Source organism: Phalacrocorax aristotelis, chromosome 19, assembly GCF_949628215.1.
Source record: "Phalacrocorax aristotelis chromosome 19, bGulAri2.1, whole genome shotgun sequence".
Classification (NCBI taxonomy): domain Eukaryota; kingdom Metazoa; phylum Chordata; class Aves; order Suliformes; family Phalacrocoracidae; genus Phalacrocorax; species Phalacrocorax aristotelis.
The window spans coordinates 7,035,805-7,063,071 of NC_134294.1; the positions used below are offsets into that span (position 1 = coordinate 7,035,805).

Here is a 27,267-nt window from a genome sequence, read left to right on the forward strand (position 1 = left end):
CACAGTGCAATAAAATGAATGCTGATCAGTGTTTCTTTTTAGCTGAGCTTTTTCCTAGCCCTCTTTCACTATCTTCTCTTTCATAACAACTGCCAGCCTTGATGGTGTTTAAAACAGACAAAATGTCAACCATTCAAAAAAAGGTCTTCGTCTTCCTGTTGAGCTACAATCTGGATAACGAACATTTAATGATTATAAGAACATGTGTAAATAATCTCTCCCTCATTTTAAACACATTAGGTTTTAAAGCACAGGTGGGAGATCAGTTAACAAGTTAAGAAAGGTAAAAGACTTAGGCTTTTGATGGATAAGTAAACAGTAAGTTCAAGCATAAGCTTTTTATCCTTCGGAGTCTCCACCTTTGCTCTCTAGGTATTAGATGGAAAATAAATACAGCATTCTGAGGTCAACCCTAGCCTTGGTAGCTTCCCCTCCCCTTCCCCTGTGGAACAGCTGCTGAACTTGGTTTAGCTCTGTCTGGTCTGGGAGTTACCACGAGCCTGTCAGGAGGAGGCACGCAATTACGGCTATGGATTGTGGCACCTTTGCAGTCACGTAGAAAGGTGGATTGTACCCTGGGTGAGCAACACAGACAGGTTCACAAGGACTTTGGTGGCTTGGGATCTTTTGAGAAAGCTTCCTCTAGGGAACAGAAACTAGGAACAGCACACCCAAAACCAGCAGAGAAGCTGCTGTAACATTATGGGAATTGGAAGCTGCTTTAACAGGACATCAGACCCCCTCTTTACTATCACGTAGGTATTGTTTTTTAATTTTTTTTCTTAGGATAGATCAGTTTGTATGCCTGTGATGTGGATTGCAGGGCAGATAGAAGGGTCTGTGTTATCCTGGAAACAGTCTAGCCACAACACCGCAGGTCTAATCTGCTCTTGCTTTTCAGCAAGTGAACTAGGCTGCGCAGTCTGCAGCTCAGGTTATGAAATGTGCTGAACTCCTTATGACTTTGAGCTAGGAGGCTGCCTGAGCCATAAATGCTTTCGTGCAGCGTACACCCTAGTAATGTCCATATGCATTGCCTTAAACTTAACGATGGGATACAAGGGCAGCTGAAAGTGAGCTTTACTCTCCCTCTGAAGTGATGTCAGACTTTCTGGAGAAGTTACTGACTTTCGCCTTACCTCTCCCTTTTTCCCCACTCTCTCAGGCTCTGTTTTAAAGATATGTTTTAATTCTGTGAGACTTATAGTAATGGACTTGGGTGTTCTCCTTTGGGAAGTGTGTGGATTACAAGTGGCACAGCTGGCAATGAAAACTAACGTGCCCTCCTGCTATGATGTTTAGGATTGCTTGATATTTGTAGCAGGGCTCCCTCTGCTCTGTGTAGGCAACGGGCTGAAGTTGCTAAATCCAGATTTTGAAGGCTCTGTTTCCAGATGTTGTACCTTATGCTGTAGAATGCTGGTAAACAGTTACCTATGTTCAAATTCCTGAGTCAGCAAGTTACCATTCTGGTGACTAACAACATGAGAGAGACCCCACCAAAGTCCTGCTGCTTGTGTGTAGATATGTGTTTGTCTCCACAGACTGTCACTGAAGTGTGCCTTTTCCTCATGCACACATAGCAGCCCCTGTTCCCAGATATCTGCATCCCACAGCTGAGAGAAACACAGAACTTTCTTAAAGCTCAACATAGATCTCACAATTTTTTATAATGTTTGAAGACAAACCTGGGTCGTCTTTAGGCCAGTGTATTATTCACTAGTTGTGTTTCTGTTCATCAGTGAACAGTGCCTAAGTATTCTCCCTAGGAAGGAGACTAGCTTTTAGGATCAAAGACCCTCATCAGCTCTTTTATTGTTTTCTCTTACTTCTTACATGCTCTTCAGAACTTAAGCCATGTTCTTCTGTATGTAAATGTGGTACGCTTGGTCCTCATATGACAGACTTTGGTTGGAACAGAGCTTTATAAAGTGGGAATAGTAACAATAAATCAATTTTTTTTCTCTTATTTTGTTTTTCCAGAGTCCTCGTGAGTCCTCGGCAGAATTTGACTCGCATCACATTAAAAGGGACTTTCCAGGGGGCTAAAGTAGTCCGTGGCCCTGACTGGGAGTGGGGTAACCAGGACGGTAAGCTTCTTTTGGGATGTCTTGTAAAACACCATTCAATTTCTATTTCTTCTTTTCTTTTTTTTCTTTTTGCCAAATTGCTAGTTGAAAATGCACGTGCTGAGCAGTAGCTTCTAGAGGAGCTGTTCAGATGATGCAGGTCGCTCTTCTTTAGAGTATTAAATATTTGTTTCCTTGTATTTGTTATTGAGACACTTGTAAGAACAGTGAAAAGGAAGGATCTATAACGGAGTGTTTCACATGGAGCATTAATGAAGAACTGTGCTGTGGTTGCTGGAGAATGGTTTCCGCTTTCTGTGCGAATTGTAACTTCAGGCTGAAAATGCAAAGGGACAAAAAATGCCTTTTCTAGAGTTGCCCTTGGGGTATAATGACTGTGTCTAATTCACTGATGCCAATTTCTTGTGTAGTGCTACAGGGTTGAGGAAACTTTACTGTCTGTTTCTATTCCAGAGCTTTGTAGACACTGTAATGTTTACAGCTTCTTTTTGCCCTTAATTAATAAGTTGTAAGACCAAAGGTTTCCAGTGTTGACTCCACCATTTGTTGCAGCTCTGGGTTCAGTGGAGGACACGGCTACTTGCAAGGTCTGAGAGCAAAAGAAGCTTATGCTCGGTACAGCTTATCCACCCTTTTGAGATCAGGTCAACATTTACATGTCTGAGACTTGTGTTGCTTACAATGATTGTGACCTGAAAGCAGTTATATGTGCAAGATAAGTGAGAAGAAACATAAAGCCAGCCACTCAGCTGGTCTCTAATGAGTACCGCCTTGTCTTTGGTGGAGCTGCCCCCCATTGACAGTTCGGAAGAGCAAAAGGCTAACATATCACATCTATTTCCATTTAAGGAGGTAACATATAAGTAGTGGTAATAAATAACCTTGCAAACTCTGTAATAGGGTCCTGGTAAGTTTTTCTATTGAGCGTGTAGTCTTCGTAGAATCCCAGACTGGTGGGGGCTGGAAGGCACCTCTGGAGCTCACCCCGTCCCACCCCTGCTGGAGCAGGCACACCCAGAGCAGGGGCACAGGGCCGCGTCCAGGCGGGGGGTGAATGTCTCCAGGGAAGGGACCCCACAGCCCCTCTGGGCAGCCTGTGCCCCTGCTCTGGCACCCGCACAGGGAAGGGGTTTGTCCTCATGTTCAGGTGGAACCTCCCGTGTTCCAGCTTGTGCCCGATGCCCCTTGGCCTGGCGTTGGGCACCGCTGAGAAGAGCCCAGCCCCATCCTCCTGACACCCGCCCTTTCAATATTTATAAGCATTTATAAGATCCCCCCTCAGCCTTCTCTTCTCCAGGCTGAACAAACCCAGGTCTCTCAGCCTTTCCTCATAAAAGAAGTGCTCCAGACCCCTGATATTTTCATAGCTCTCCGCTGGACTCTCTCCAGTAGTTCCCTGTCCTTCTTGAACTGGGGAGCCCAGAACTGGACACAGCACTCCCGATGTGGCCTCACTAGGGTGGAGTAGAGCGTGTGTCTGGTGAGGGCAATAGCAGCTAGTTGAGAAATCTGATCGAAAGGTCTTGCTTTGATTTCCCTGTGACTTTTTAGTACTCCTGCTGCCTGAGCCCTTTGCAGAAATTAGCATTGACTGCAAAATTTGCCAGCTGACCAAAGTTTTTTCTCTGCTGTGGTCAGAGAGGGCCCTGGCAGTTTTTCAGTCACTTCAACTTTTTCATTGAATATGTATTTTTCCTTACAACCGTTTCTCAGGGTCCAAGCACCATGGCAGTGGAAGCTAGTGCCCTCCTCAGAAAAAAGCATCAGAACAGGGTGATGATGGGGAGGTTACTTTTTGTTGTTCGATCTGAATCCCTGCTGCAACAGACAAAAGTTAAGTTCTTTTGCCACTGGTTTCTGTCAGCACTAATTCGAGGCCGGGGATATCTACCAGGTTTCTTACAGACTGAAAGAACAGAGAGAGGACAGTAATCTGCTACAACATGTCCATGTTTATAACGTCATCAAAGGAGAGCAGTGTTGCTGCAAGATCACTGTTTTCCCATACTTGAACATTGGTACCATGCAGAGGCTCTCCTTTCCCATGGTCGGTAATTGCTTGTTGGATGTAACCTCCTTTTCTAAGAGCTCTCATCCTGAATAATTTTGAACTGGACAGTTGTTTATGGTTATATGCAGAAAAGAAGGTGAAAATTAATGTTAGCTGCCCTATTGCTAGGATCTGGGTTCTAACCTGGAAGGCTTTTTTAGGCATAGTTATGCAGGTTACATCACAGAAACACTTCTGGTAATTTAAATTGTATTTTCATGGATAATATTCATGTGGGTGGATGTCTGGAGTGCTGATCTGGTAACTGGCTGAAGTGTGAGTTGTGTACAGAACTGGGATCCACCTGCCGTTTCTAGGGAGAGATTTTAAAGGCAAACAGGATTTTAAAAATATTTTTCTTCCAGTAGAAATCAAGAGATATTGGGACTTTCTAATTCTCAAACCATCCTCTAAAGGTGTGTTCTTGTTATTGATAGAACTGACAATAAAGCCCACTGGCTTGTCTGTATTATGCTTTTTAGATAGATATGCAGTCAGGTGAGGAAGTTAACTCCTTTAAGCTGTTAAATTCCAAGACTCTGCAGGCAGTTAGAAGCTTCCTGTCCACCGGTGAGACAGGCAGACGTTGCTGTCCCTGTTTGGGAAAGCACTAGACCAGTGCTGGGACTTGCGGAGGGTCACACAGTGACTTGGCAGCAGAGCGAGGTAGCGAATCTGCAAAATCTGACTGCCTGTCACTGGGTTCAGTGTTGATGGACTGTTGTCTCTTGGATGAGAGTATGTCCCACGTGCCCAGCCAGATTTACCTGTCACAAATATATCCTCCTGTTCTGGAGTGTTTCAGTAGTACTTCTCCTTGCTTGGGCGGATGAAGAGAAGTACCAGAACAAACTTTACTTGATGTTCTTCCACCTGGCTGGTGCTGGGGAGAGATTAAATGTCTTGGGTGGATTTTACAACGCTGCTGTGTTTCTATCTTGCCACAGTGTGGTGCCACGAGACTGCATTGCCTAGCTAGGCGGTGTTTCTGTACACCAGGAGGAATGGCTGCTTCTACACAGAATTCAGCTTTTCTGTGTTTGTATTCCAAAGTAAACGGCTGGCTGGCTTTCAGTGAGTTTAACGTAGAGATTCTCTCCTAAATGGTCAAACGGAGTTGTCTCATGATTTAATTTCCCTGATTAAAAAGGTGATTGAGATCTCTTGTGCCTTCTGGGGATCAAGGTGAATCACGCTGTGAGGAATTTGTATGAGCAACCGAATAATTTTTCTCTGTGTGTGTGAGTTCCTTCTTCTATGTATATGAATAACACTTGACCGGAGGGCACTGCTTCAGGCAGCAGTATGCTGTCAGTGAAGCAGACCTGTGTGCTTCTGTTCAACATGTAAAGCTGGCCTTTGATAGGGCCCCACAGAAATCCTTCCTGGTGGCAACCTCTCTGTCAGAATTTCATCTGCCCCAGCTATTGACTTTTGGCTCTGTGCTTACTCCTCTGTGGTGAACAGTTGGAAAACAGGCAGGTTTTTCCTTGTTTTTTCCTTAGTTAAGGTAAAAACATTATTAAATCATATCTCAGTAAATACCCCAGTGTCAGGTGAGTTTCTCTATATTGGTCTCAGTGAAAATGCAAGCTGGACACTTTTTTCCCCCTCTTTTCCATCAGGTGGTGAAGGTAAAACTGGACGTGTGGTCGATATTCGTGGCTGGGATGTAGAGACGGGACGCAGCGTGGCCAGCGTCACGTGGTCTGATGGGACTACAAACGTCTACAGAGTTGGACACAAGGGAAAAGTGGACCTGAAATGTACTGTGGAGGCATCTGGTGGCTTTTACTACAAAGAGCATCTCCCAAAATTAGGTGCGTAGAGACAAGTCTTCTGTTGAGAAATTCTGATTCATGCTGCCATTTCCTGACACTAAACCCATTTTGCTTGGAAGACAGCAGGTGTAAAGTTCCCACATAATACTTAGCATTTTAAAGTGGTCTGTATGTGAACATATTGCTTTATTTCAGAGTGGCTAGTTCGGCCTTTCAGTGGTAAGACTGTAAGACCATCAGATGCCCACTGCTGTATCCCAGGGAGGGATCTTCTGCCAAGGCAACTTCTTACTGCTGCCAATGCATGAAATTCCCTTGGGAGTGCCTGCATCTGTCAGCAGAGTTTTCAACCCACTGTCAGTTTTGTTAATCCAAAGTTTTTCATTCTTCAGGCAAGTGGTGGTCCAACTGGTGTTCACTGTGTTTTTAGAAAGCAAATATTATTGTACTGCTGGACCAAAAAGTGTGTTGAAGGGGAATGTAACAAAAGGGAGATTTCTGAGAATGGAGCTGCCAAATACTTGCCCAGCAGGGAGATTACAAAAAGTCATGGAAAAAGGTGATGTCTATATAGGCAACTTGCTGCAGTCCACCTTTCCTCTTAACTCTGTTGAAACCAAGGAAGCTACTTGTGGTTTTGGACTTGCAACATTTTTACGAAGGCGTAATTTAGTTTTTTGTTTTTTTTTTTTTTAATGAGGTTCAGGGGCCATCTTTTGCTCCCCTGAAGGAAAACAGAGAGGTCTGTTCCTGAGTTTGCAGCAGCAGAATCAGGTCTTTCTCATTCTTTTCTCTCTTTGAGCAGCTTGGCAAGAACATGAGGGAAGGGAAGGGTTGGATGGAGAGCTTATTTCCAGGGGTACGGCCTCTTGCTATACAGGAAGACTAGGAGGGTAAAGCACTCCAGAAAGCAAGCTATGTGGCTGCCTGTGGAGGAGAACTTATTTTAAGTACTGTGTGGGTGTGTCTACAGAACAACAGTTGTGGGTGACTGAATTGCTAAGAACAGCTAATGATGTCTGACATGACATGAGGGGCATCATCCAAAGGCATTCCCCTCTCTCGTAAGGGACAAAATAGTGTCTTGTTAGAACTACTACACGTTTAACCCATCTCAATATCCAGTTAGAGCTAAATCCTCTTGATCTCTCTTCATAGTGCTGCCCCATAGAGCGTGTAAGCCATACTCCACAGTAGAAAAAGGGGTTTGCATCGTTCTGCCCCAATTAAGCCTATGTTAATTTGCAACCCTTGTTACAAAGCCAAATGAGATGCAAAGCATATTATTGCATCCTGCATGTATGTGGGTGGTGTCATTCTTCTCTTAGGAAAACCAGCTGAATTGCAGAGGAAAGAAAGCACGGACAGGCATCCGTTCCAGCATGGGGACAAAGTGAAATGCCTGCTGGACATTGACATCTTGCGGGAGATGCAGGAGGGCCATGGTGGCTGGAATCCTAAAATGGCTGAGGTATGCGTCTGCTTGCTCCTATTCTCTCGGTAATACATCAGTCACTATCTCAGGCTATATAAGTAGGCACTGGCTAGGAAGTTACCAGAACATCTTTGTGTAATGTGTTATTTTCTATATTTATATTGTGTTGACTGAATCATAAATACAAAATCTTTAGTGATAGGACACTGGAGTAATTTATTTTTAGGCTCAGATAAATCTGTGTTGTATGAGAATTTTCTTGTGGAGCCCTGCATAATTTCTAAGAGTCTACAATGGGTCAAAAGAGTTGCTCAAAAGTCTTGGAAGCCAGTGCAAAAAACTGATGGCTGGTTTGTTTGTTTTTAAACGAGCCATGGATCTTTTCCTTGGAGTTCTGGATCCATTCCCTGTTTGGCTTCTTTTGTACTGTGCATTACTGCTAACAAAAGTTATGTGTTTTGTCAAGAGTGGGCTCTATCCCTGGCCAGGGCTAAAATATCTCAGCCCATATGATGTTCTTGGAGCTTAGCCTGTTGTCTTGTCTTTAGTTTGAAGCGCTATCAGTCTGTTGTCACCTGTTGTCTGAAAAAAGCTCGGATAGTAGAGGAAGTAAAGATAGAAACAGCACCTATTACTGTAGTATAGCATCTCAGGGGGCCACATGGAAGTGAGTCTCAAGGGCATTGTGAACATTCAGTATGGGCTTACATTCAGACGAAATGCTAACAGCTAAATGAATAAATTTGCCATTTAAATTAAAAGGTTTGTTTCTCCTTAAGTCAACTTTCTTGGCTTTTAGTAGTCTACAGCTATTGCCCCAAATAGATTAAATGACCTTCACATGTTGAAGGCAGCACTGCTGTTGTGCAGTAGATTTACTGCAAGACAAAATCACAACTGATACTCACCATTACAGTAATAAGATCTGTCTCTGAGCCTGTGTTAGTAACTTGTATAGAAGTGGCTTTTTGGAGAGTGAGGGAAGTGTACAGCCACAAGCAACCCGAATGCCTGCTACACTGAATAACCTGCAGGTCTAAATAACCTGCAGGTCTTATTCTGAGACAGCTCTCTGAAGCATTGGTACAGGAAGCAGTGCTATAAAGTTATAAAGATGGGTTATATGTGTATCCTAGCCCGACCTGCCCTGTAGGCGAGCGGTCTTTTTGAAATCACACTTCAAAATGTTAAGGCAGAGTATGCCGTTGCAGTTTCAATGTGGAAATCTATTCACTGAGCATCAGTCTCTTTTGTGGGTGTTTTTTTTGTGGTTTTTTTTTTTGTTTGTTTGTTTTTTGTTTTTTTTTGCCTGCCAGGCAGAGACTTACCATCTTCTGGCATGAATTTTAAGAAGGCTGTCAGTCGAGCCATGAATTTTTTATTCCAGCTAAGGCCTTCATCCCCAAAGCTATAGTTTTTGAATGTTGCCATGTAGCTAACATAGTCTGCTAGGTTGTTAAACCTCTGCACTTCTGAATTCCTGTTGTTGGCGAATGCAGGTGTAGAGAGGGATATTAAACAGAGAAACGGTAACTTCCTGTCTTCCTGGAAATCGGTACTTTTTGTCTCCTTCAAAACTACCAGCTGCTCAGGACCTGCCAGAATCAGCAGATATAGGATACTGCACTACACAGCTATGTTTTGTGTAGTCTCCTCTACCGTGCCCTCTTTTTTTTTTTCTTCCTCTCAGAGCATGCCTTGCTGGTATTATACTGCAAAATAACTTAATCTCTGCCCACCTTTGTCATTTGGGAAGATGAGGACAATCTGTGCTGCATTTTCAAGGGTTTTTGCACTATTCCTATCACCCTCCTCCCCCAATATGCTGCTACTTTAGAGGAGCTTCCTAAGCAGTCTTCCCCTCCTTTTGCAGAAAATCAGACTGCAACTCATTTACAGCAGGTTTGGGAGCACTGTTAGTCTGTGAGTTGGAAATGGTGGGTAATTTAGCCATCTATGCCTTGGATGCCTGCTTTCCCCACTATTAAGCAATGTGATTTATTTAGGGGGTTTCCCCTACTTTTTTTTTCCCCCTATCAAAAGTTCATTGGCCAGACAGGGACTGTGCACAGAATCACGGACAGAGGGGACGTGAGGGTCCAGTTCAACAGTGAAACCCGCTGGACTTTCCATCCTGGAGCTCTGACTAAGGTAGGTGCTGATAGGTGAGCTGGGCCAGAACTAGAAATGCTGCAGGGAATAGCTGTCAATTTAGCCTGCTGTGCTAGGACACAACGTGCCTCAAGCAAGTGCCAAAGAAATACACCGCTATTCTAAAAGCAGTAGTTCTAGGCAGGGATTCCTGCAAGCCATCAGAGCCAAGACAGATGGTTGCAGGCAGTGGGAGTTGGGCTACTAGGCTGTCCAGTTTTATGAACCTTTGCATTTCAAATGTTGTAAGTTTGTAAGGTAAATGCCATTTCTTATTTTCAGCTTCTTTGATAAGAGTGGTAACAGTAGCTTATCCTTCTGCAGCTACCTTTCATCTGTGATGAACCTTCTTCTACATCATTTCCATTTGATTTTGCTTTCTTCCTTGTTCTTGTGTCTTCATGTTATTCTCCTTTTTGGATCTTTCTTTCTCTCGCTTCTCTCTGATTCTTCTGGATCACCTGAGCCTTTAATCCAGCTCTTCTAATTTTGTGCCTGCATTTCTAAAGCTCATAGCTCTGGCCTTCCCCAGAGGTTTGAGGACTTGAAATGTGGATGATTAGAAACAGGGCTAATAGGTATGGAAGGAGCTGCTGGAAGACTACAGAATTCTGAAAGACCTGAACAAGGTCATGGTGCAAAAAACTCCCAATACAAATGGAAAAATGCAGTGTCAGACTGTTTTGCGCAGAATTAGTCTGCTTTGAAAAGTGTGTTTTGACAGTGCTGCCTTCTTAGCTCAGTGAGCAGAGGGAGCATCTGGCAAATTACCAGTACAGATAAACTCTGGTTTCCCTTCTCTGTTTTAAATAATAAACAGATTTAACATCCTTATTAAAGGGAATTAAAATCTCCAGTGCTAAGTCAGGTATAGTAAGGAGATGGACCAAGGGAAGTTCCATGTGTACTTTATACTGCTACAAATTATAAATGGTTTAAAGAAGAAAAATGTTCTGTCCCAAATTATTTCCCTTCTTAAATGTGCACTTGGCTTAACACGGAAATACCCCATAGTCCAAGGGCTGTTCATCCTGCAGTGGAGCGATTACAGATTTCTTGGGAGTCATACTTATGTTTTGTAATACCTTGGTTTTTGAGTCAATGGGCTTCTTGTATGTGGTGGGGTTTTCTGAGGGCGGGGGTGGGACGGAGGGGCTGATGGCTATTTTTTTTTTTTCCTGGCTTCGTCCCCCAAAAGCTTATGACTTTCTTTTTCTTGTAGCTCAACACCTTTTGGGTTGGTGATGTTGTCCGGGTGATAGATGATATGGAAACAGTGAAGCGATTCCAACCTGGTCATGGGGAGTGGACAGATGAAATGGCACCTGTGAGTGCGCGCCAGTTCCAGGACAGTCCAGTAACTTCCTGAGTTTTCCCAAGCAATTAGTAATAGTGACTGGGCTTGCATTGCCCTCCAGTATTCCTGCTGGTCAGTGAGTGCACAGACCTTTCTGGGACTGCCGAGGCCTTGCAAAATAAATGTTGCCTAGTCCTATTGGCTATTGGTAATACAATCCTATTGCAGCACCCAAAGCAAAATGGGTAGATGGGGAATCTGACAAAGGGTTTGGCTACCAGTCAGTCAGATAAGAGGTTTCGCTAACCGAAGTAAACAAGTCCTCTTATGCCCTCTCTAAATCTCTGGAGTGAGGCAGGAAAGCGTCCAAGTGGAAAAATGGTCTGATCAGACCAGTATGGCTAAAAAGCGGAGTACAGGTGTCCTCCAGGAGCAATTAAATGCACAGAGGAAACCTTTCCTAGTCCTGGTTTTATCAGTTCTCTCAGGGTTCTTCAGACCATGTTTTGTTGTTTCACCACCTTCCTCTCCAGACATTTGTAATGTGTCTGGGAAACCCTTCTTATGTAAAACCAGTAATAGAGGAACTGCTGATAACCCTCTGGTGTCCTTGAAGTGGGAGCTGTCTGCGAGTGTGTTACTGTTCAGTGCTTCTTTTCACACAGCAGGAGTGCCACCTGCGAAACCACTCTTAGAAGCATTGCATTGGCTCTGAGATGCACAGCATACTGCATCTTATCTCTTAAAAATCATTTCTCTCTTTCCATTGCAGACCCTAGGGCACATCGGCAAAGTGATCAAAGTCTATGGGGATGGAGATTTGCGAGTGTCGGTTGGAGGGCAGTCCTGGACGTTTAACCCGGCTTGCCTGACAGCCTATCAGAGAGACGAGGAAGCAAACCTCATGACAACGGAGAACGCAAAGGAATCAAAAAGTGAGATAGTGAGAACAGAGATGTCTGGACTGTCAGGGATTGTGAAATGGTTGCTCTGCTGTAACAACAGCAACACTCTTTGGACAGTGTTAGACTCCAGCTGCCTGTTCTTCCCCAGACAGAGCTCCAGAACGAAGCTGTGCCTTACTGGGGAAGCGAAGCTGGCCTTAACAGGAAAATATGAAATTTAGGACTCAGGAATGCTAACTGTAGCACTACCCTAGTTCAGTATTTGCTTCCGCCTTGATCTGTCTCAACTTTGTGTTCCATCCTGCTGCATTTCCTGTAAGAGGGTACTAATTCTTGGATGCTTGTGAAATATTCCCGGGTCGTTGTGTGGAAGTATTGTCAAATCAACAGTTATTTTGCCCAGTCCACCCTGAAACTGAATTTGGGATCACGTGATGTGTGGAGGGGATTTTGTCTGTTTTGTACTTCTTCTCATTACATTTTTTGCAGCCTCACCATACTTACTTCCTTTAGATGTCAGGATCATGCGGGAGAGAGGACAGACCTGGCAGTTTTTTTGTTTTGCTGTGTAGATGGGTCTCAAACTGTTCAGGTTAGACCTCAAGGGGAACTTGCATGTGAGCCCAAGTTTTTTAACTTTGTCTGGAGAACTGTAACGCCTCTGTCCTCTCAGGCTCTCAAAAGTCTGCAATTAGAGGCCCCATCTGGAAGGACCTGTATGTATTTCTTCCCTACAACATCCTCCCCAAAACCATGTGTTCCTCTTCAGATTACTTGCCTTTTAGTAGTGATTTTTGGTGTTGATCTTCTGTAGCGTGGTCTTGTGTCTTTTGTGTTCTCAAAACATCAGACTTGTAAAGCAAAAGTTCTGTGTAAGCCACAAATTTTTAAAGCTCTTTGCATGAGCTAAGTATTAGAGGTACAGCAGGCCCGTACTGTGGTAATACAGCTGTACACCTGTATTCACATGGTCTTTGGCCCTCTTAACCTGTGGCCGTTTCTCGTTCCTACCAGGTACTTTGATTACTGTATTGGAGAAACTGCTGTCCCAGAAGACAGAGTCAGAGCATGCAGGCTGCCTGGTCATTTGTGCAGCACTCAACAATGCAGCTAAAGTTCGGGAGCTCCTTCAGAAGTACCCAGACAAGGCAAGTTTTGAAGACATCCTGAATGGTTACTTTTTGTTGCTCTTCTTTAAAATACTGTCTTAAAATCTTGTAGTCAAGTGGGGAAAAGGATGGGAGAAAAATAATAAATTTTTCAGACCTAGTATTAGCTCCTAATAACTGGAAAATTGTTTTGCTGCAATGTAGGATTAAATTTGTATGTCAAATGTATGTTTTGTGGCTCCAGTTTGTGGCATTAAATCTGAACTAGAGTTAAGTCCTTACAGCATGTTTCCAAAGCTGACTTTTCCCAGATTTCCTGTACGGACACTGCACCTGTAGAAGTAGGGGGAGAGGTATTTATCTATACAAAAACAGTAACAAGATGGCCGAGTGTCTAGCCTCTCTTTGAAAAGAGTCATGAGTTCTGTCTGGCTGAATGTGTCTGGCCTTAGATGACCTTGCAAAATGGTGTTGTTGGACTCAGGAAAGAGGAAAGGTGCCCAGATCCTGATGCTGTGCATGTCTGTGCAATGTCTTATCTCATGTCTGACTGTAGCAGGGAACTGGGCTTGACCTGTTGCTGAACAATTCATGTGCTTGCAGAGTGCCAAGCTGTTAGGATTACATCTACTCAAATCATTGCTCTTTCAAGCTGCCTGTTTGAAGTCTCAGGCTGCTTCAGTGAGAGGTACAGGGTTTATAAACAGGTTAAAAAAAAGAGAATGAGGGAACAAAGTATTTCAGCAGTGTCCTTGGAAACAATTGGTAACAAAATGTAAGTTTTGTTGAGGCTGTGTCTGCGTGGCTGGCAGGAGCAGCTGGATACGTGAACCAGAAAAACTAGGATCAATTGTGAAGAAACCCCTGTGAAGCTGGCTTAGTGGTTAGTTGTCTGGTATTTATTGTAGTTCTTTATTTGCAAAGTTAATGGGGCCTCAGGAGATAGGAGGAATAGACACATACCTGCAACTATCGACTTTATCCCAGCTAAGAAAGTGCCAAGAGTCAGGAATCCATTATGTTATTAGTTATTTTAATTAGATTTCTATTTCTATTCTACATTCTATTTCTATTGTAATACTTATATTAATAAATCAGTTATTTCTGTTAGAGTGTTATATACAGCAAGAGGAGACTGGATTCGAGGCTCACTAAGTAGTGCAAGATAGAAATGCTTGCCAAGGCCTTTCCTGCTTATCAGCATTGTCTGTCTTGTGTAAATGGAGGAATAACACAGTGCCTCTAAATGCCTCCTTTCCTAAATGACTCACCCATCATTTTGAGTGAATCAAGAGAAGTTTTGCCTGTCCTGCTCTCCTGCTGCATAGAACCAAGTGCAGGGAAAAAACTCTTTGTGCTCCTTGCCAGTCTGCTGAGGTTTTGCTAGCTCCTTCATCCCTTCTCCTTAGCCTCCCACTCATCTCAGTGGTTTCTTTTCCTTTGGTTTTTTTTTTTTTTCCTTCCTTGCCTTTCATATGGCCTCTCTTTGTTCTTCTGTTCCTTTAATTCTCAAAAAATCTCATTGTAGCACTTCAACACTGTGATACACCCTCCAGCCACTGTGCCCAGTGAAGTACCTGGAGTAACTTAGAACAACAGGGACTTGGCACCTTCAAAGCCGCGTGCAAAGCTAATTTGATCTCATCACACATTTTCCTGTTGGGAAAGAGTTGTTGGCAGAGATGGCCAGAAGTATTCTGCTTGCAGGCGTAGAGGGATTTGGCATCAGAGCCGCAATTAGAGCCCTGGCTTCCAGCTTTGTTCACTCGCTTCTCCTTTCTTCTCTAAATGTGCTGTCCCCTTCCCCTTTAGAAATATTCTGGGACAAGGTCAGCCTTCTAGTTGATGTGGAGCCAATGGGGCACAGATTCTGATTAGCATTTCTGAGCCTGCAACTGTTCTACAGCTAGTGACTTCCACCCTGCTCTAGAACAGAGCTAAGGCCTGAACACAAGGCAAGGTCTTTCCTAATCAAGCTGTTTGCTGTGTCTCTGCCCTTCCTACAGGTCGACACAAAGAACCAGGGCAGAACTGCCCTGCAGATTGCCTCTTATCAGGGGCATCTGGATGTTGTGAAGATTTTGCTGCAGGCACATGCCAGTGTCAACCTAAGGGATGAAGAGGGGGATACAGCACTGCACTACGCAGCCTTTGGGTAGGATATCTTTCTTCTTGCTCTCCCTGATACAAGACCAAAAGGGCTGCAGAAGGACATTTCTGGATATAATTGGTCAGGCTGTGTGAAGGGTGTGTGGCTGATGGAGGTTTTTCTCTGATTTTACCTTATGTTAGAAATCGGCCCTTGAGCTTCAGGGCCACAGGTGCATTTCATAGTGCACTAATTTGACCTCCACAGCTAGGTCAGCTTCCATGCTAGGAATTTTTGGGGGAAATCAGAACAAGTTTTGGTAATTAGAGGGTTTTCTTTTTTCAGGGTGATGGGGGAGTGGTTTGGTTGGTTGTTTTCTGTAAGTGCATATGTTTTCCAGAGCAAGATGAAAGGTTGAACTGTGTTGTCAGTTACCAGGGAAGGCTTCATGATTAAGAGTGGGAGGTTCCTGTTGATTTAAAGCAAAGAGAGAGCACGTTCTAGAGTACAAAAACTTTGTTGTGGGTTTTTGGTTTGGTTTGGGTTTGGTTTTTTTTGTTGTGGGTTTTTCGTTTGTTTTTGGTTTTCTTTAATACTAAGAAGAAGTGGGATGAGATCGAGAGGATTCAAAACATGAGAAGTTCTGTTGCCTTGCAAGGAGGAAGAATTTACTGTTTGCACAGGATTGAATCTAATCTGTTTTACTCCTTGCTTTTAAATCAGAAACCAAGCTGAAGTAGCCCATGTGCTTATTGGTAAAGGAGCCAGTGCAGACCTGTTAAACAATGCAAAGTGCACAGCGTTGTATGTTGCTGTCAGTCAAGGATACACAGAGGTGGTGCGGACCCTCTGTGAGCTCAACTGTGATGTCAACCTTCCTGTAAGTTTTTGGGTTTTGTGGGATTTGGGGGGTGGGGTGTGTTGGGGCGGGGTGGGGCTGGTTTTTTGTTTCTGGGTTGGTTGTTTTTGGTGTTTGGTTTTTTTTTTTTGTTGAGGTGGGAAAAGGTGCTTCTTTATGTCTCTCACCATTTGTTGCTTCGTAGAATCTGAAGTAATTATCTTAAAATGCACTACTGTGTGCATTGCACAGAAGTATTGCTGTAACTTCAGTAGTCTGAAATTCCAGGTTTGGGTCTGCCCCTTCATTGTCATGAGCCTGCTCAGCTCAGTCCGGTAGTTCTCTCTCTGCTGTGCTCAACTTGGGCCTCTAGTGAGAGCTGACCTGCTGCTAATGTGTTGTTGAAACACTCCTGTTCCCAGCAGTAAGGAGCGGTGAGATTTTTAAGGCTGACTTTTAGGAACTTGAAGGACAGCGATGGTGAATTGGACATAGCCCGTTTTCAGGGTGTGCTTATATGATGGTGGGATGGGCTGTGCTGGGTCAGTTTCTTGAAGCTCGTCAGGAGTGTTAGCACCTGTCTGCTCAGCAGCTGCTTTCAAGTCCTGGAGAAATTATTTCACAAAGGCTATGAAACTGCTCTGGATGCCTGTGATGTTTGGCCTGGAGTAGATGTGACCTGTATTCTGCTTTGGTATCCTTGTACAGGATTCCCAGAGAGACACCCCGCTGCATTATGCTATCACTGCAGATTACAAGGTCATTATTGAGATTCTCACTGAAGTACCGAACATAGACTTCACTGCCCAGAATTCTCAAGGCTTCAACCTGCTCCACTATTCTGCTCTAAAAGGCAACAAGCTGTAAGTGACATTTTTCATTTTTACTGCTTTTACAGATGTTAACTTGTGTTTGCTGTCTTAACAGTAAGAAGGTAGCAGATGTAATTCTAGAAAGCTAGGAAGAAAATGGTTGGTTATACATTTCTTGGGTTTAGATATGGCTAGGTATAGCTGTTGCCCTCCTTCCCTCCTTCATGCATTCACGTGAAACTGCTGCCTGCTTTCCCCATCCCATCTTTTACCTCCCTAGCTTGGCTAGGAGATCTGTCTGCTTCTGGATAGTCTCCTTAGGTGTTAGGGTTCACACATGGAAGGACAGGAGGAGGTCTGTCGTAAACAGTACTTGAAAAGACTGTGTCTAACTGAGAACCTCTGGAATTCTTCCAAGGATAAATCTGCTCATTATTTTCATAGCAGTGTGACTCTACCCTGTTTATGAACTGAGGGCTTTTGTCTTATTCTTGTAATTCAATCTGTGTGACAGAGGGAGTGCTCTGCATCACAGGTGCCAGCTCACGGTGCTGTCTATTAAAACATGAACATTTGTAACTACTGAGCAGAAAAGACAGGCCTGCCTCTTGCATTGTTTTCCTTCCTGATAAAGTAACTCTGCCATCTCTGTTAACCTCCAACACTCCAGAGCCATAAAGAAGATTCTAGCAAGAGCTCGGCAGTTGGTTGACTCCAAAAAGGAAGATGGCTTCACTGCCCTGCACCTTGCTGCTCTCAATAATCACAAAGAAGTGGCAGAAATTCTCATCAAAGAGGTAAGAAACAAAACCAAGCCACCAACAACAACGACTTCCATCTGTCCCACCCCGAAACCCCCATGTTTCCAAAGCACTCTTGAGTTAATGCTGGGACTCACAAGAATGTCTCTGTCTCTCTGAAGAGTTGTCATTCCTGGGGGCGTTTTCCTTTGGCAGTAGGGGAGAAGGGTATCTTTTAGGCTTGAACAAAGTGGGTTGGAACTTGCTGGGAAATGTTCAGTGAAGTGGTGGGTATGAAGGGAAGAACTTGAGAATAGCTGGTAACCTGCTCATTGAGGAGTGTGTAGGTGCGTATTTAGAACCTTCCCTTCCTCATAGGTACAGGTCAGAGCTCAGTTTCCCTCACTCCAGGTGTACGCTGAAGCTTCCCAGCTACTGGTTGTTCTGTGGTGGGTTTCTCACTTTACATTTTAATGAAAGAATGTCTGAAGACATCTCTTTCATTTGAATGCAGAACAAAATATTTTGACATGTTTATTCCAGGTTATTTACCTTTTGTCAGTCTTAAGTGCTAGACCTGCCCCTGGTGAGCAGCGTTCTTTGCCATCCTTCAGTTTGCCATTTTCATTGCTAATCTAACTGGCGTTTTGCTGTTGGTTTTTGTGGAGTCAAAGGTAGCCTCTGTCAGCGCTTTCGGGTTATAGCAGCAATGAAGGTGACAACTACATGTCAGCACTCCTGGGTTTTGTTTCTTCTTCTCAGTGGTTTGTTGTATGAGTACCTTCATCTTTACAAGTGCATCCAAACCACTACAACAAGGCTTTAATGGATTTACAAATGAGTGCTTTTAGAGGAGTGATGTCTGTGAGCACTAACTACTTAGTACTATGATTGCTCTATTTCTGGCATAACACTGCATTAGCATAGCCATATCTTTAAAGGCTGGCTGTCTCTAACCCTTGCTGCTGCTTTTCCCTGCAGGTTTGGCAGAATGATTCAGGTTTGAACAGGTTTTTCTCCTCTTTGCTTTGAAGAGGGGAGCTCAAAGTACAACAGGCAGGAAGGAATTAATATTGCTTTAGAGGAGCTAGTCCATGACTGTTTGCTTCGAGTAGTTCCAGGGTTTGTTTGTGTCAGGGAAGTGATGAGTTGTCATATCCAAGTCATCACCAGGAAAACGTTGTCTGTGTGTCAGTTGGACACTTGGGTTCTGATCCTCCCTTTCTTGATATGAGGTGGTTGGGCCATATAGCTAAAATACAGAGGGCTGGATCACAAAGCTCTCTTAGAGATCCCTATACTGCTGTCGTGACAAGGGTGGACTTGAGACTTGGAGCCTCAACAAGCACCACAGCTGCTGCACTCTTCTTCAGCCACACTCTGCAGCAACAACTCACTCTGATCAATTCTTCTCTTCAAGGGTCGCTGTGATGTCAACCTCAAGAACAACCGTAACCAGACACCGCTGCACCTGGCTGTCATCCAGGGACACGTAGGGATGGTGCAGCTGCTGGTTAGCGAAGGCAGTGATGTCAATGCTGAAGATGAGGATGGGGACACAGCCATGCACATTGCCTTGGAACGGCAGCAGCTAATGTCCGTCATGGTGGAGAAGGGTGAAGGGGAGATGGGGTTGTCCCTCTTTTCCAAGGTGAGCTGGGAGTAGGAGAAATTCCAGCATCAAGGGCAGGGAAATGCTTGATGTTAGAACGACAGCAGATAGTGGGATCTAAGGGGGCAAAAGAAGGCAGGCAAATTTTGTAAAGCCAGTTCAGATGGAAAGCGTGGCAACAAACCTTCTTGCTTGTGGGAAAGCAAGAATAGATCCTCTGAGGCCGCTGAGGGTATGCTTGAATTTATAGCATGAAACTGCACATAGTCAGACAACAATTCATACTGTCTCCCCTGATATTTTTATTAGCATTGTGCGCTTCTTTCTTGACATGGGAAAGGTCATGAATCCAGTTGCAGAGCCAAGAGTCCTGGGTTTAATTCGTGGCCCAGAACCACAGCAATTCATTTCTGTCTGATGGCATGGAAAATATGAGGATAGCTAACCACAGACACCCCAGTTATCTGCAGATGTAGAGCAGAACATGAGAGGTGAGATGTATCAGGCTGAAGCGTGAAGGCTACGTTGTTACAAAGCCTGAACTGGATTTCACTATGTTGCTCTGTATTCATAGATATATAAGGCCTTTCAGGACTGGCCTTTGATCTAGAAATCAGTGCGTGATATGCCAAGGACTAGAAGCGCAGTCTGACTTTTTGGCAAAGGTATTAAATTAGCCCTTCAACGTGTTCTGCCATCCATGTAAATGTCAACATATGCACACACCAGATTTGCAGTGCGAACCAAGAGTGCAAACATTGGTTATGCTTTCTGGATGGAGTGAGAATGTTTCCATTGTGGGGATAATTGAGTACATTGGAAAATCTGGCATAGATTTTTTTAAAATCATAATTTGAAACGATCAGAGTAAATTAAACCGACATTCTGAAGGGCTGCACGCTGTGTGCCAAACCACCCATTCCTCCTTTCTACCTGTTGGTGCTTGGAAAAGCCAACTGCATTGCTCTTCTTCCATCCTGCTCGTTACCACGCTACCTGTGTTGATAGTGTGAGTTGATGGCTCAAGTGCATGGCCAAAGATGCTCTGGCCTTAGGTCCTCAGGCTTGCTGAGCCACTGACATTCTGCAGAGACACCCCACACCAGCTCAGTAATCACTTCTGAATTTCTCTGCCTGCAAATTGAAGCAGAGGGGTCAGTGGCAAGGTTGGGTTTTATCATCTCATGGCAAACAGCTTTGCTAGCTGCTTGTGCTCAAAGGGACAGTCAGTAGCTGGTCCTGGACGCAGAAGGTCTCAAAGCAAGATGAGGGATCTGTGCATGTCATTCCCAATACTGTTTACAGTAGCATTGTATCTAGATGCTGTAGACTACTTCACGTCTAATTTCACTTGCCCTGATCTACATGCCCTGCTCTTTTAAGTCAGTGGAAAATGTTTGTTGACTTCAAATTATTTTGGATAATGTACACAAAACCTTGGCTTTTTAAATAGCTGTCAGTTAGGGCTCCGTAGACCAGCTGTTCATCAGTTGGTACGTACTGTGGAGTCTCCAGTGTACTTTCCTTTTCACTACCTGAAGAAGCAAATGGCTATTATTATGATTAGTAATGATTAGCACCAGTTAGGACCAGTCTTATCCACTCTTGTTGCTGGAATGCAAGATTTGAATCTGCTATTTACATGCTGAGGGATCTTTTTGTGTTTTAAAAAAAATATGCTAAATTGCACTTGCAAATTGCAAGTATAAGGATTAAGACTTTGTTTAGAACTTGATACAGATCAAAGCCACATGACAGAAATTTTTTCTATTAACAGAGTGTTTCTCAACATCTTTTAGCTGCAGGCTTCTGGCTTTCTTGGAAATGTAGAGATGAATGTTGGAACTGCAATTGCATGTTACTTAGCACAAGAAGGAGCAGATATTAATTATGCAAACCATCGGGGAAAATCTCCTTTAGACCTCATTACAGATGGAAGGGTTGTCCAGATCGTCAAAGACTTCTCACAGAAATTCAGGTAAACCATGTCCTCTGGAAATTAGCTACAGTACACTTCCTGGCAAAATGCAGAGTGCTCCCACAGCGCTGTGGTGTCACCGCACGCAGCAGTTCTGGGGGGATGAAGCATCTTTGAAACACTTTGATGTCAGTCTGAGCACCTCCTGTTTCATCTGGAGCTGGCTGCTGACCCTGTGTTTCTGGAGGGGTTATTTAAGGATGCTTACTGCCATTTGAAGGAGTTGGGAAGAGCAGATTAATACTGCTTGGTGCAAACTCACCCTCTTGACTTAGAGAGAGCCCTGAGGCAATCTGAAAAGACTGGCCACTGAAGCCAAGAGCAACTTCTGTCTTGTAGAGTAATTCTGGGTTCTGTTTTTCTTTTAATTAGATTCTGCAGTTACAGATATTTAAAGTCTAAACAGAGGGGAAGTGCAACAAAAAAGCAGGCACCAAAATCTGCAGAATTTATTCCAGAGCTAGATAAATGCTTGTTTTTCAACTGATAAGAGAAATAGCTGAGAAAATGCCAAAGGGAGAGTAGCGAGTAAAAGACGGCTTTATCTCAGGTTCTAAGAAACGTTTGTTTGCATTTTGACTTCGCAAACATGAAGGCAGAGTTCTGTTTGATCTGAGGGCACAGACCCGCAGTCATGTTACTGCTGGAGGAGGAACCATGCGGCAGCCACTGTAATTGGCCACGCTTCTGGTCCACTGTAAATAACAGGTGAAATGTGTCCCTTTAAACATCTTCCATAAGAATTTTGTCAGTGGAGTATATGTTGGATTAAGGATTTTTTGCTTAAAGAATGCCAGTTCTTTCAGACTGACATTTCTCATAACAGTGTACTGGTTTCAGCTTCTGTGTTGAGGTTTGCCTGGAGGATTTGGGTGTGTGTCTGCAGAGTTAAGGCAGCCACTGCAGACAGGGTACTGTGTGCTAGATCACAGGCCTAAGTACACCGTGGCATGTCCCAGCGTTGCACACAGGAGCCATCAGGACAGGATAGTTTAGCTATACCTTGTTTGTCTGACTGCAGTTAATAAGTCAGAGGAGAGGAATAATAGATAAAATAGATGATAGAAGAGGAAGAGTATCTGGGGTTTATATGTGTTTATAATGAAGCTGCTGCCACTTTGGTAGGAAGCTAGATAGCAGTTTCCTTCCAGAAACTTTCTGTCTATCAAAAGACCAAAAAGCACCCCTTCGCAACGCTTGTAGCGGGCCAGGGATTTCTTGGCAGTACTGACAAGGATGGTCATTTACTAACAAATGTTTTCCCTTCTGTTCAATCATGAATCATTCTCCCAGTTTAGGTAGTAGGTCTAGCTAGCAGATGACCAGCTGGCAGGAAAAGTAGTGGATGGATTGGGTGCTGAGGGCTTCGGATTTGGGGCTCATAATGCCAGGACAGACATCTGAATCTGAGCCTGTGTTATGAGAGAGGCAAACTCACCGACAACCACCCCAGGCACGTTTCAGGAACATGCAAATGTGGAGGATCCCTAGGGCTGCACTTTTTAAATAGCTCCTAAAAGCTGACTCCTCCTAGCAGATGAGTGTACTGTCAATATCTTACTGTTACCCTCCAAAAGAGCAGTTTCAACTTGTGTAAATATTAGTCATCCCTACTCTTTGGATAGATCCAGTCGGAATGCTGGCCACTAGAGGCTGAGTTGGTTCCACTAGGGCAATGAAGGTTCACGGGTTTGTGCTACCTGAGCATCTGCTGCTCTGTCTCCATGTGGAGTGTTTGCTAGGGATCAATACAACGTTAACTGGTTGCTGAAGGAGGACCTGGAGTATGTGGCTCAAATTTTATTGCATGTTCATGGTTGCAGGGATCAGCAGGTTTCTTCAGATAGCTCAGCCATCACCTGCGGCCTTCGCCGTGTGCACACCACCCCCAACACAATGACCAACCTTAGTGTCTCGAGCGTGGCAGTCCCCACAGAGTGCCTGGTCTGCTCAGAGCTGGCCTTGCTCATCCACTTCTTCCCATGCCAGCACAGTATTGTGTGTGAAGGTAAGTCCATTCTGGTTTTGTTTCCTTTTTTTAATTTTCATTTCCTGTTCCACCATGTAGCTTCCCTAGCTGGACTCCCATAAATCAAGCTCTATTTAGACACAGAACTATTGAGCTGTTTGTGTTCTGAAACAATCCCAGCATGATTTCAGCACCGTCATCTTAAATAAGATGCCCAAAGCTATCTATGAAAAGGACAGAGTGTTCTGACCACCTGTGGATTCGGACCCCAGGCAGCTTTGCTTGTGCTTATAGATGCCCTGGATAATTCAGAAGGAAAGCCAGATGTTTCAGTTCTAGCTGGCAGTGCTTTATCTGTCAAAAACCTCCTGAGAAGGATTTCCCTCTTCTCTGGCTTTTGTTACTGGTTTGCATTTCAGTTGTTTTAATGGAGCCTGCTCAACCATGTCAGCAAGTTAGTTATCTCGGAAGGCACTCACAGTCTGACCACAGGGAATTTGGTAAGGACTGTGTGCCAAAGCTGCATCCTTTTCCCTCGGAGCAAAGGGCTGTTTTGATCCACAGTGCAGCAGTTCCAGTAGCACAGAGCACTGAGGACTTAAAGGTGTTGTATTTGCTACTGCCGTAGGAAAGACAAAACCAAGAGACTAGGATGTGGCTCAAAAAGAAGGTAGTGTCCTCATTTCCATGCAGAAACAATCTCTTAATTGTCCAGGGAGGTCTCAGGTTGTTCAAAGCTGATGTTCTTGAGTCTGTCATCTTCCTCTTGATTCTGGCATCAGTGGGTGTAATTGTAATCTCTTCTTGTGTCATTCGTGGTAGAATGCTCCAGGAGAATGAAGAAGTGCATCAAATGTCAAGTGACAATAACAAAAAAACTGAAACAAGGTATGTTCGCTGTTCCTACTGTTAAGTGCTGTGGGAAGGGTCCTGCACAGTGTTAGTTTAAGCAGCATCAATGATTTTTAGTGAAATAAGCATAAGAAAAGGAGTTGATGTTTGTTGTTGGTTTTTGGGTGGTTTGTTTGTTGGGGTGGGGTTGGGTGCCTGTTGCATTGACCACCTTTAGAGAGGAAAAGGTAGAGTCTCAGGTGTTGTGGGCCAAGCTCAAGCTGCACAGACAGGACAGGACATTTGAGGAAGCTTGTCCTGTGCCTGGCTTATTTTGTGGATTGAAAGCAAATATCAGATTCTCCATGTGTCTGTTCACAGGCAGTGATTTAACAGTGAAATTTTGTGAGAAAGGAGAAATTAAGTCTTGTGACAGCCTTGCTTCTCCCTCAGCTGAAATTATGGTGCCTGTGCAGGGCTGGCATTAGTCAGCTACCCAGGAATCATTGAGCTGGAGTGTTTTGATAAAGCTCTTTAGCCCAGTTTTAAACAGACTGTCTTCTGTCCACATTACTCAGCATCCAGAATGGGCAATGTTGTGCATATCGGCAAGCTAGCAGCCGGTTTGCGCTTGCCTTGGAATCGATGCGGGTTGCCCACTGAAGCTTTTTCTCTAGTAGTTGTGAGACTTGATGTCCTTCTAGCTGAGATCGCTCTTCGGGCAAGTGCACATGACAATGAACTCTGTTCGTTCATTCCTGCTGCTCGTGACTTAGCATTGTGGACTCCTTTGTTGGAGTCAGGCTATAGTCTTGTGACTTGATGCCTGGACAAAAGCACAGGGGAGCCAAGACTCTGTCACATGGCATTGGACATACACAGCTGGCAGAGACAGAAATCCTCTTTGGAACTCCATAATGCAAAAAAGAGCAAGCTTACCTGACAGTAGGCAGGAGCATTTGTCTTTGCTACAGACTGGCAACAAAATAGTGATGAGAATTCCACATGAGGCATTTGCATGCAGATTTCTGCTGGAGGAGGAACATCACGGTCTCTTGAGAATGTCAGCAGGGCTTCCCTACCAGTGATGTCTTCACTGTTTGCCTTTAGCAAGCTCCCTGTCCCCAAACTTGCTTCACTTTTATGGATTTGAAATCACTTCTTGCACCACTGAAGTGAAACTAATGCCAGAATGTTGGGGAAAGGGATGTCTATACTGAAGCGTAAAGCTACGTAAGCAAAGATTGAGGAGCAGAAGATGAACAGTGGCTGTACAAGCTGAAACCAGGAAGAGTCTATTTACCCAAGCTGGACGTTGTCCAGGGTTTGGGGTTCTTTCATTTCATAGAGTTGACCAAAATGGCGCTACTTGTGTAGCTTCCTGTATGCAAAAGTAAGTGACGTCAAATGGCTTCTTGTTTTACCATGTGTGTCCTGAAAGACTTAACCAGAAATTTGAATCCCAGATGTGAACAGGAGGTTGAGAGAACATAGCACCGATAGTGCTGTAAGGATTCCTGGACTAGTCTGGCAGAACATCACATGTTTTTACTTGAAGGTAGCAGCAGCAGCATATTTCAGAAAACCAAGGCAGGACATCTTAGATGACAATTTGTTTCCTTTAAAAAAAAAAACCAACCAACCAAACTCAAAAACACATGCATACACAAACCAGCTGAGCAACTGAATGGAGGAAAGCAACACTGGCCAGTCTGTAAAAAGCATCATCTCAGGCTTTTTATTTGAGGAATCCCTGGATAAGGGTCAGTGAAGAGAGTGCAGTCTGAACTAATTGCTACTCTTGAGGGGCAGAATCTAATTAAAGAGGCACTGCATGAGGCAGGGCACACGAGTGACTAACTCTTCCTGCTCTCCACCCCTGCAGACAGCACCGAGGTGGAGTGCAGCCCAAGCTCTGAATCCACAGACCCGAGGAAGCTCATGGAGGACCTGCAGAACCGCTACCGGCAGATGGAAGAGCGCATCACCTGCCCTATTTGCATCGATGACCAAATCAAACTGGTCTTCCAGTGTGGACATGGCTCTTGCCCAAACTGCAGCACAGCCCTTACTGTCTGCCCCATCTGCCGGCAGGCTATCCGGGAGAGGATTCAGATCTTTGTCTAAGGATGTGCTTGCTTCCCTTCCCGTTTCCACCTCCCTCCTTTACTTCTTTTTTGTTTGCATTTTAGACAAAAAGCGCTAGGCAGGCTGGTGTGTTTGGCTACCTGCAAAGCCACCCTGAAAGAGAGGGAAGCAAATGAGTGATGTGACTTGGGTGGAGGAGGAGGGGAGTCCCCTCTACTTAGTGTCATAAGGCCAAGGACTGGTGCTTGAGGGCAGGCAGCCCCCTCACCCTGTGCTGCTGATCCATCAGAAGGACGTGAAGTGAAGAACACTGATGTGTCTACTGAAGGCAGAAGAGACTTTCCAATCAGAGGCGAATAGGCTTCCGTATGCAGATGTCTTCAACGGCATCCAACTCCAGTGACTGCATCATGTTTAGTGTCCTGCAGGGTCAGATTTGCAGCCTTGCACTGCTCTGAAAGGAGGTGCTGTAGGAGGATATACCTTGTACCTTGGCAGGCAATGGCAAAGCATATGCTTGCACTTCACCTGAGGAGGCATCGGAGGAGATCAGTCATAACATCCGTTCTCCCAAGCGCCTGTCAGGGGTAGGGAGGTCATGTCCTAAGACAGCACGCTCTGAACTAGTACTTACGGGTTCAACAAGAACTTGGACTGGCAGGGGCAAATCTGGATGTAGTGAGGTCCGAAAGACAGAGTGTGTGCCTTAGAGATAAAGTATTGAACACTGATTGGAGAAAATATGTTGTTACAACAAATATTTCTAACCTCTAAGTGACACTCTTCTTCCTTCTATTTTTTTTTTTCCACAACCGTGTGTTCAGAGACTTCTGAGCTTTCTATCCATAATGCCAAAGGCAGGTGTTAAATACTCCAATCAAAGTGTAAAGAAAATAAATAGTAATAATTAAGATATGAGACAAAGGGATTTCATTTTTGTTTTTGTTTTGCAGAAAAACTTAATAAAATAAAATCTATATTTTCCTGATCATTAAAATGAATGTACAAACAGTAGCTGAACTATGGATCCAGCTGTATTGTGTTTCCCAACTGTCCGACTGAAGAAATATTATCCACTGAGTCCATCCTGTAAAATAACTGTTGGTGGAAGTGGTGACAACCTGTAGGGCTAGTGTGCCATGCGTGTGTGTATGTACACGTACGTGTTTGCGTGTGTGGTGTATATCTTGAATGACACAATTATGCACAAGCATACTGTTTGTTACGTATTGCAAGCAATATTTAAAACAAACAAAAATATCGTGTTCCTCTACTATCTTTGTTCATTAGCAAAGAGCTGGCAAATCTTTTACAGATGTTTTTAACTCTGTGGAATATATGGTATTTACAGGAATATTTACTACTTCTGCATAATCCCTTGGTGTTGTGAGAAACTCCTGCGTCCCACCCTCTGACTCCTAATAGATAATCTTTGTCAGAATATTCACTTGAGGCTGTTATAGTTTCAGTAGATTTTTCTGAGCTATGAAAA

The 27,267-nt window shown here is 44.1% G+C and overlaps 1 protein-coding gene across 4 annotated transcripts in view; it reads left to right on the forward strand.

The window, feature by feature from the left end:
• The window catches only part of MIB2 (MIB E3 ubiquitin protein ligase 2), a 52,167-nt gene extending 25,372 nt beyond the window's left edge, over nt 1–26,795 (forward strand). For 3 of the 4 annotated variants that reach the window (XM_075114293.1, XM_075114294.1, XM_075114295.1), the window contains 16 exons: nt 1,984–2,090; nt 5,766–5,960; nt 7,250–7,392; nt 9,400–9,507; nt 10,730–10,834; nt 11,577–11,739; nt 12,724–12,857; nt 14,825–14,973; nt 15,631–15,787; nt 16,454–16,608; nt 17,228–17,354; nt 18,718–18,948; nt 20,709–20,887; nt 22,711–22,895; nt 23,679–23,744; nt 25,573–26,795. In XM_075114293.1, the coding sequence (XP_074970394.1) occupies nt 1,984–2,090; nt 5,766–5,960; nt 7,250–7,392; nt 9,400–9,507; nt 10,730–10,834; nt 11,577–11,739; nt 12,724–12,857; nt 14,825–14,973; nt 15,631–15,787; nt 16,454–16,608; nt 17,228–17,354; nt 18,718–18,948; nt 20,709–20,887; nt 22,711–22,895; nt 23,679–23,744; nt 25,573–25,814 (2,446 nt within the window). In that variant the 3' untranslated portion in view covers nt 25,815–26,795. The remainder of the gene's footprint in view (nt 1–1,983; nt 2,091–5,765; nt 5,961–7,249; nt 7,393–9,399; nt 9,508–10,729; nt 10,835–11,576; nt 11,740–12,723; nt 12,858–14,824; nt 14,974–15,630; nt 15,788–16,453; nt 16,609–17,227; nt 17,355–18,717; nt 18,949–20,708; nt 20,888–22,710; nt 22,896–23,678; nt 23,745–25,572) is intronic. The other variant, XM_075114296.1, reaches the window with a different exon arrangement.
• The last annotated feature ends 472 nt before the right edge of the window (nt 26,796–27,267 follow it).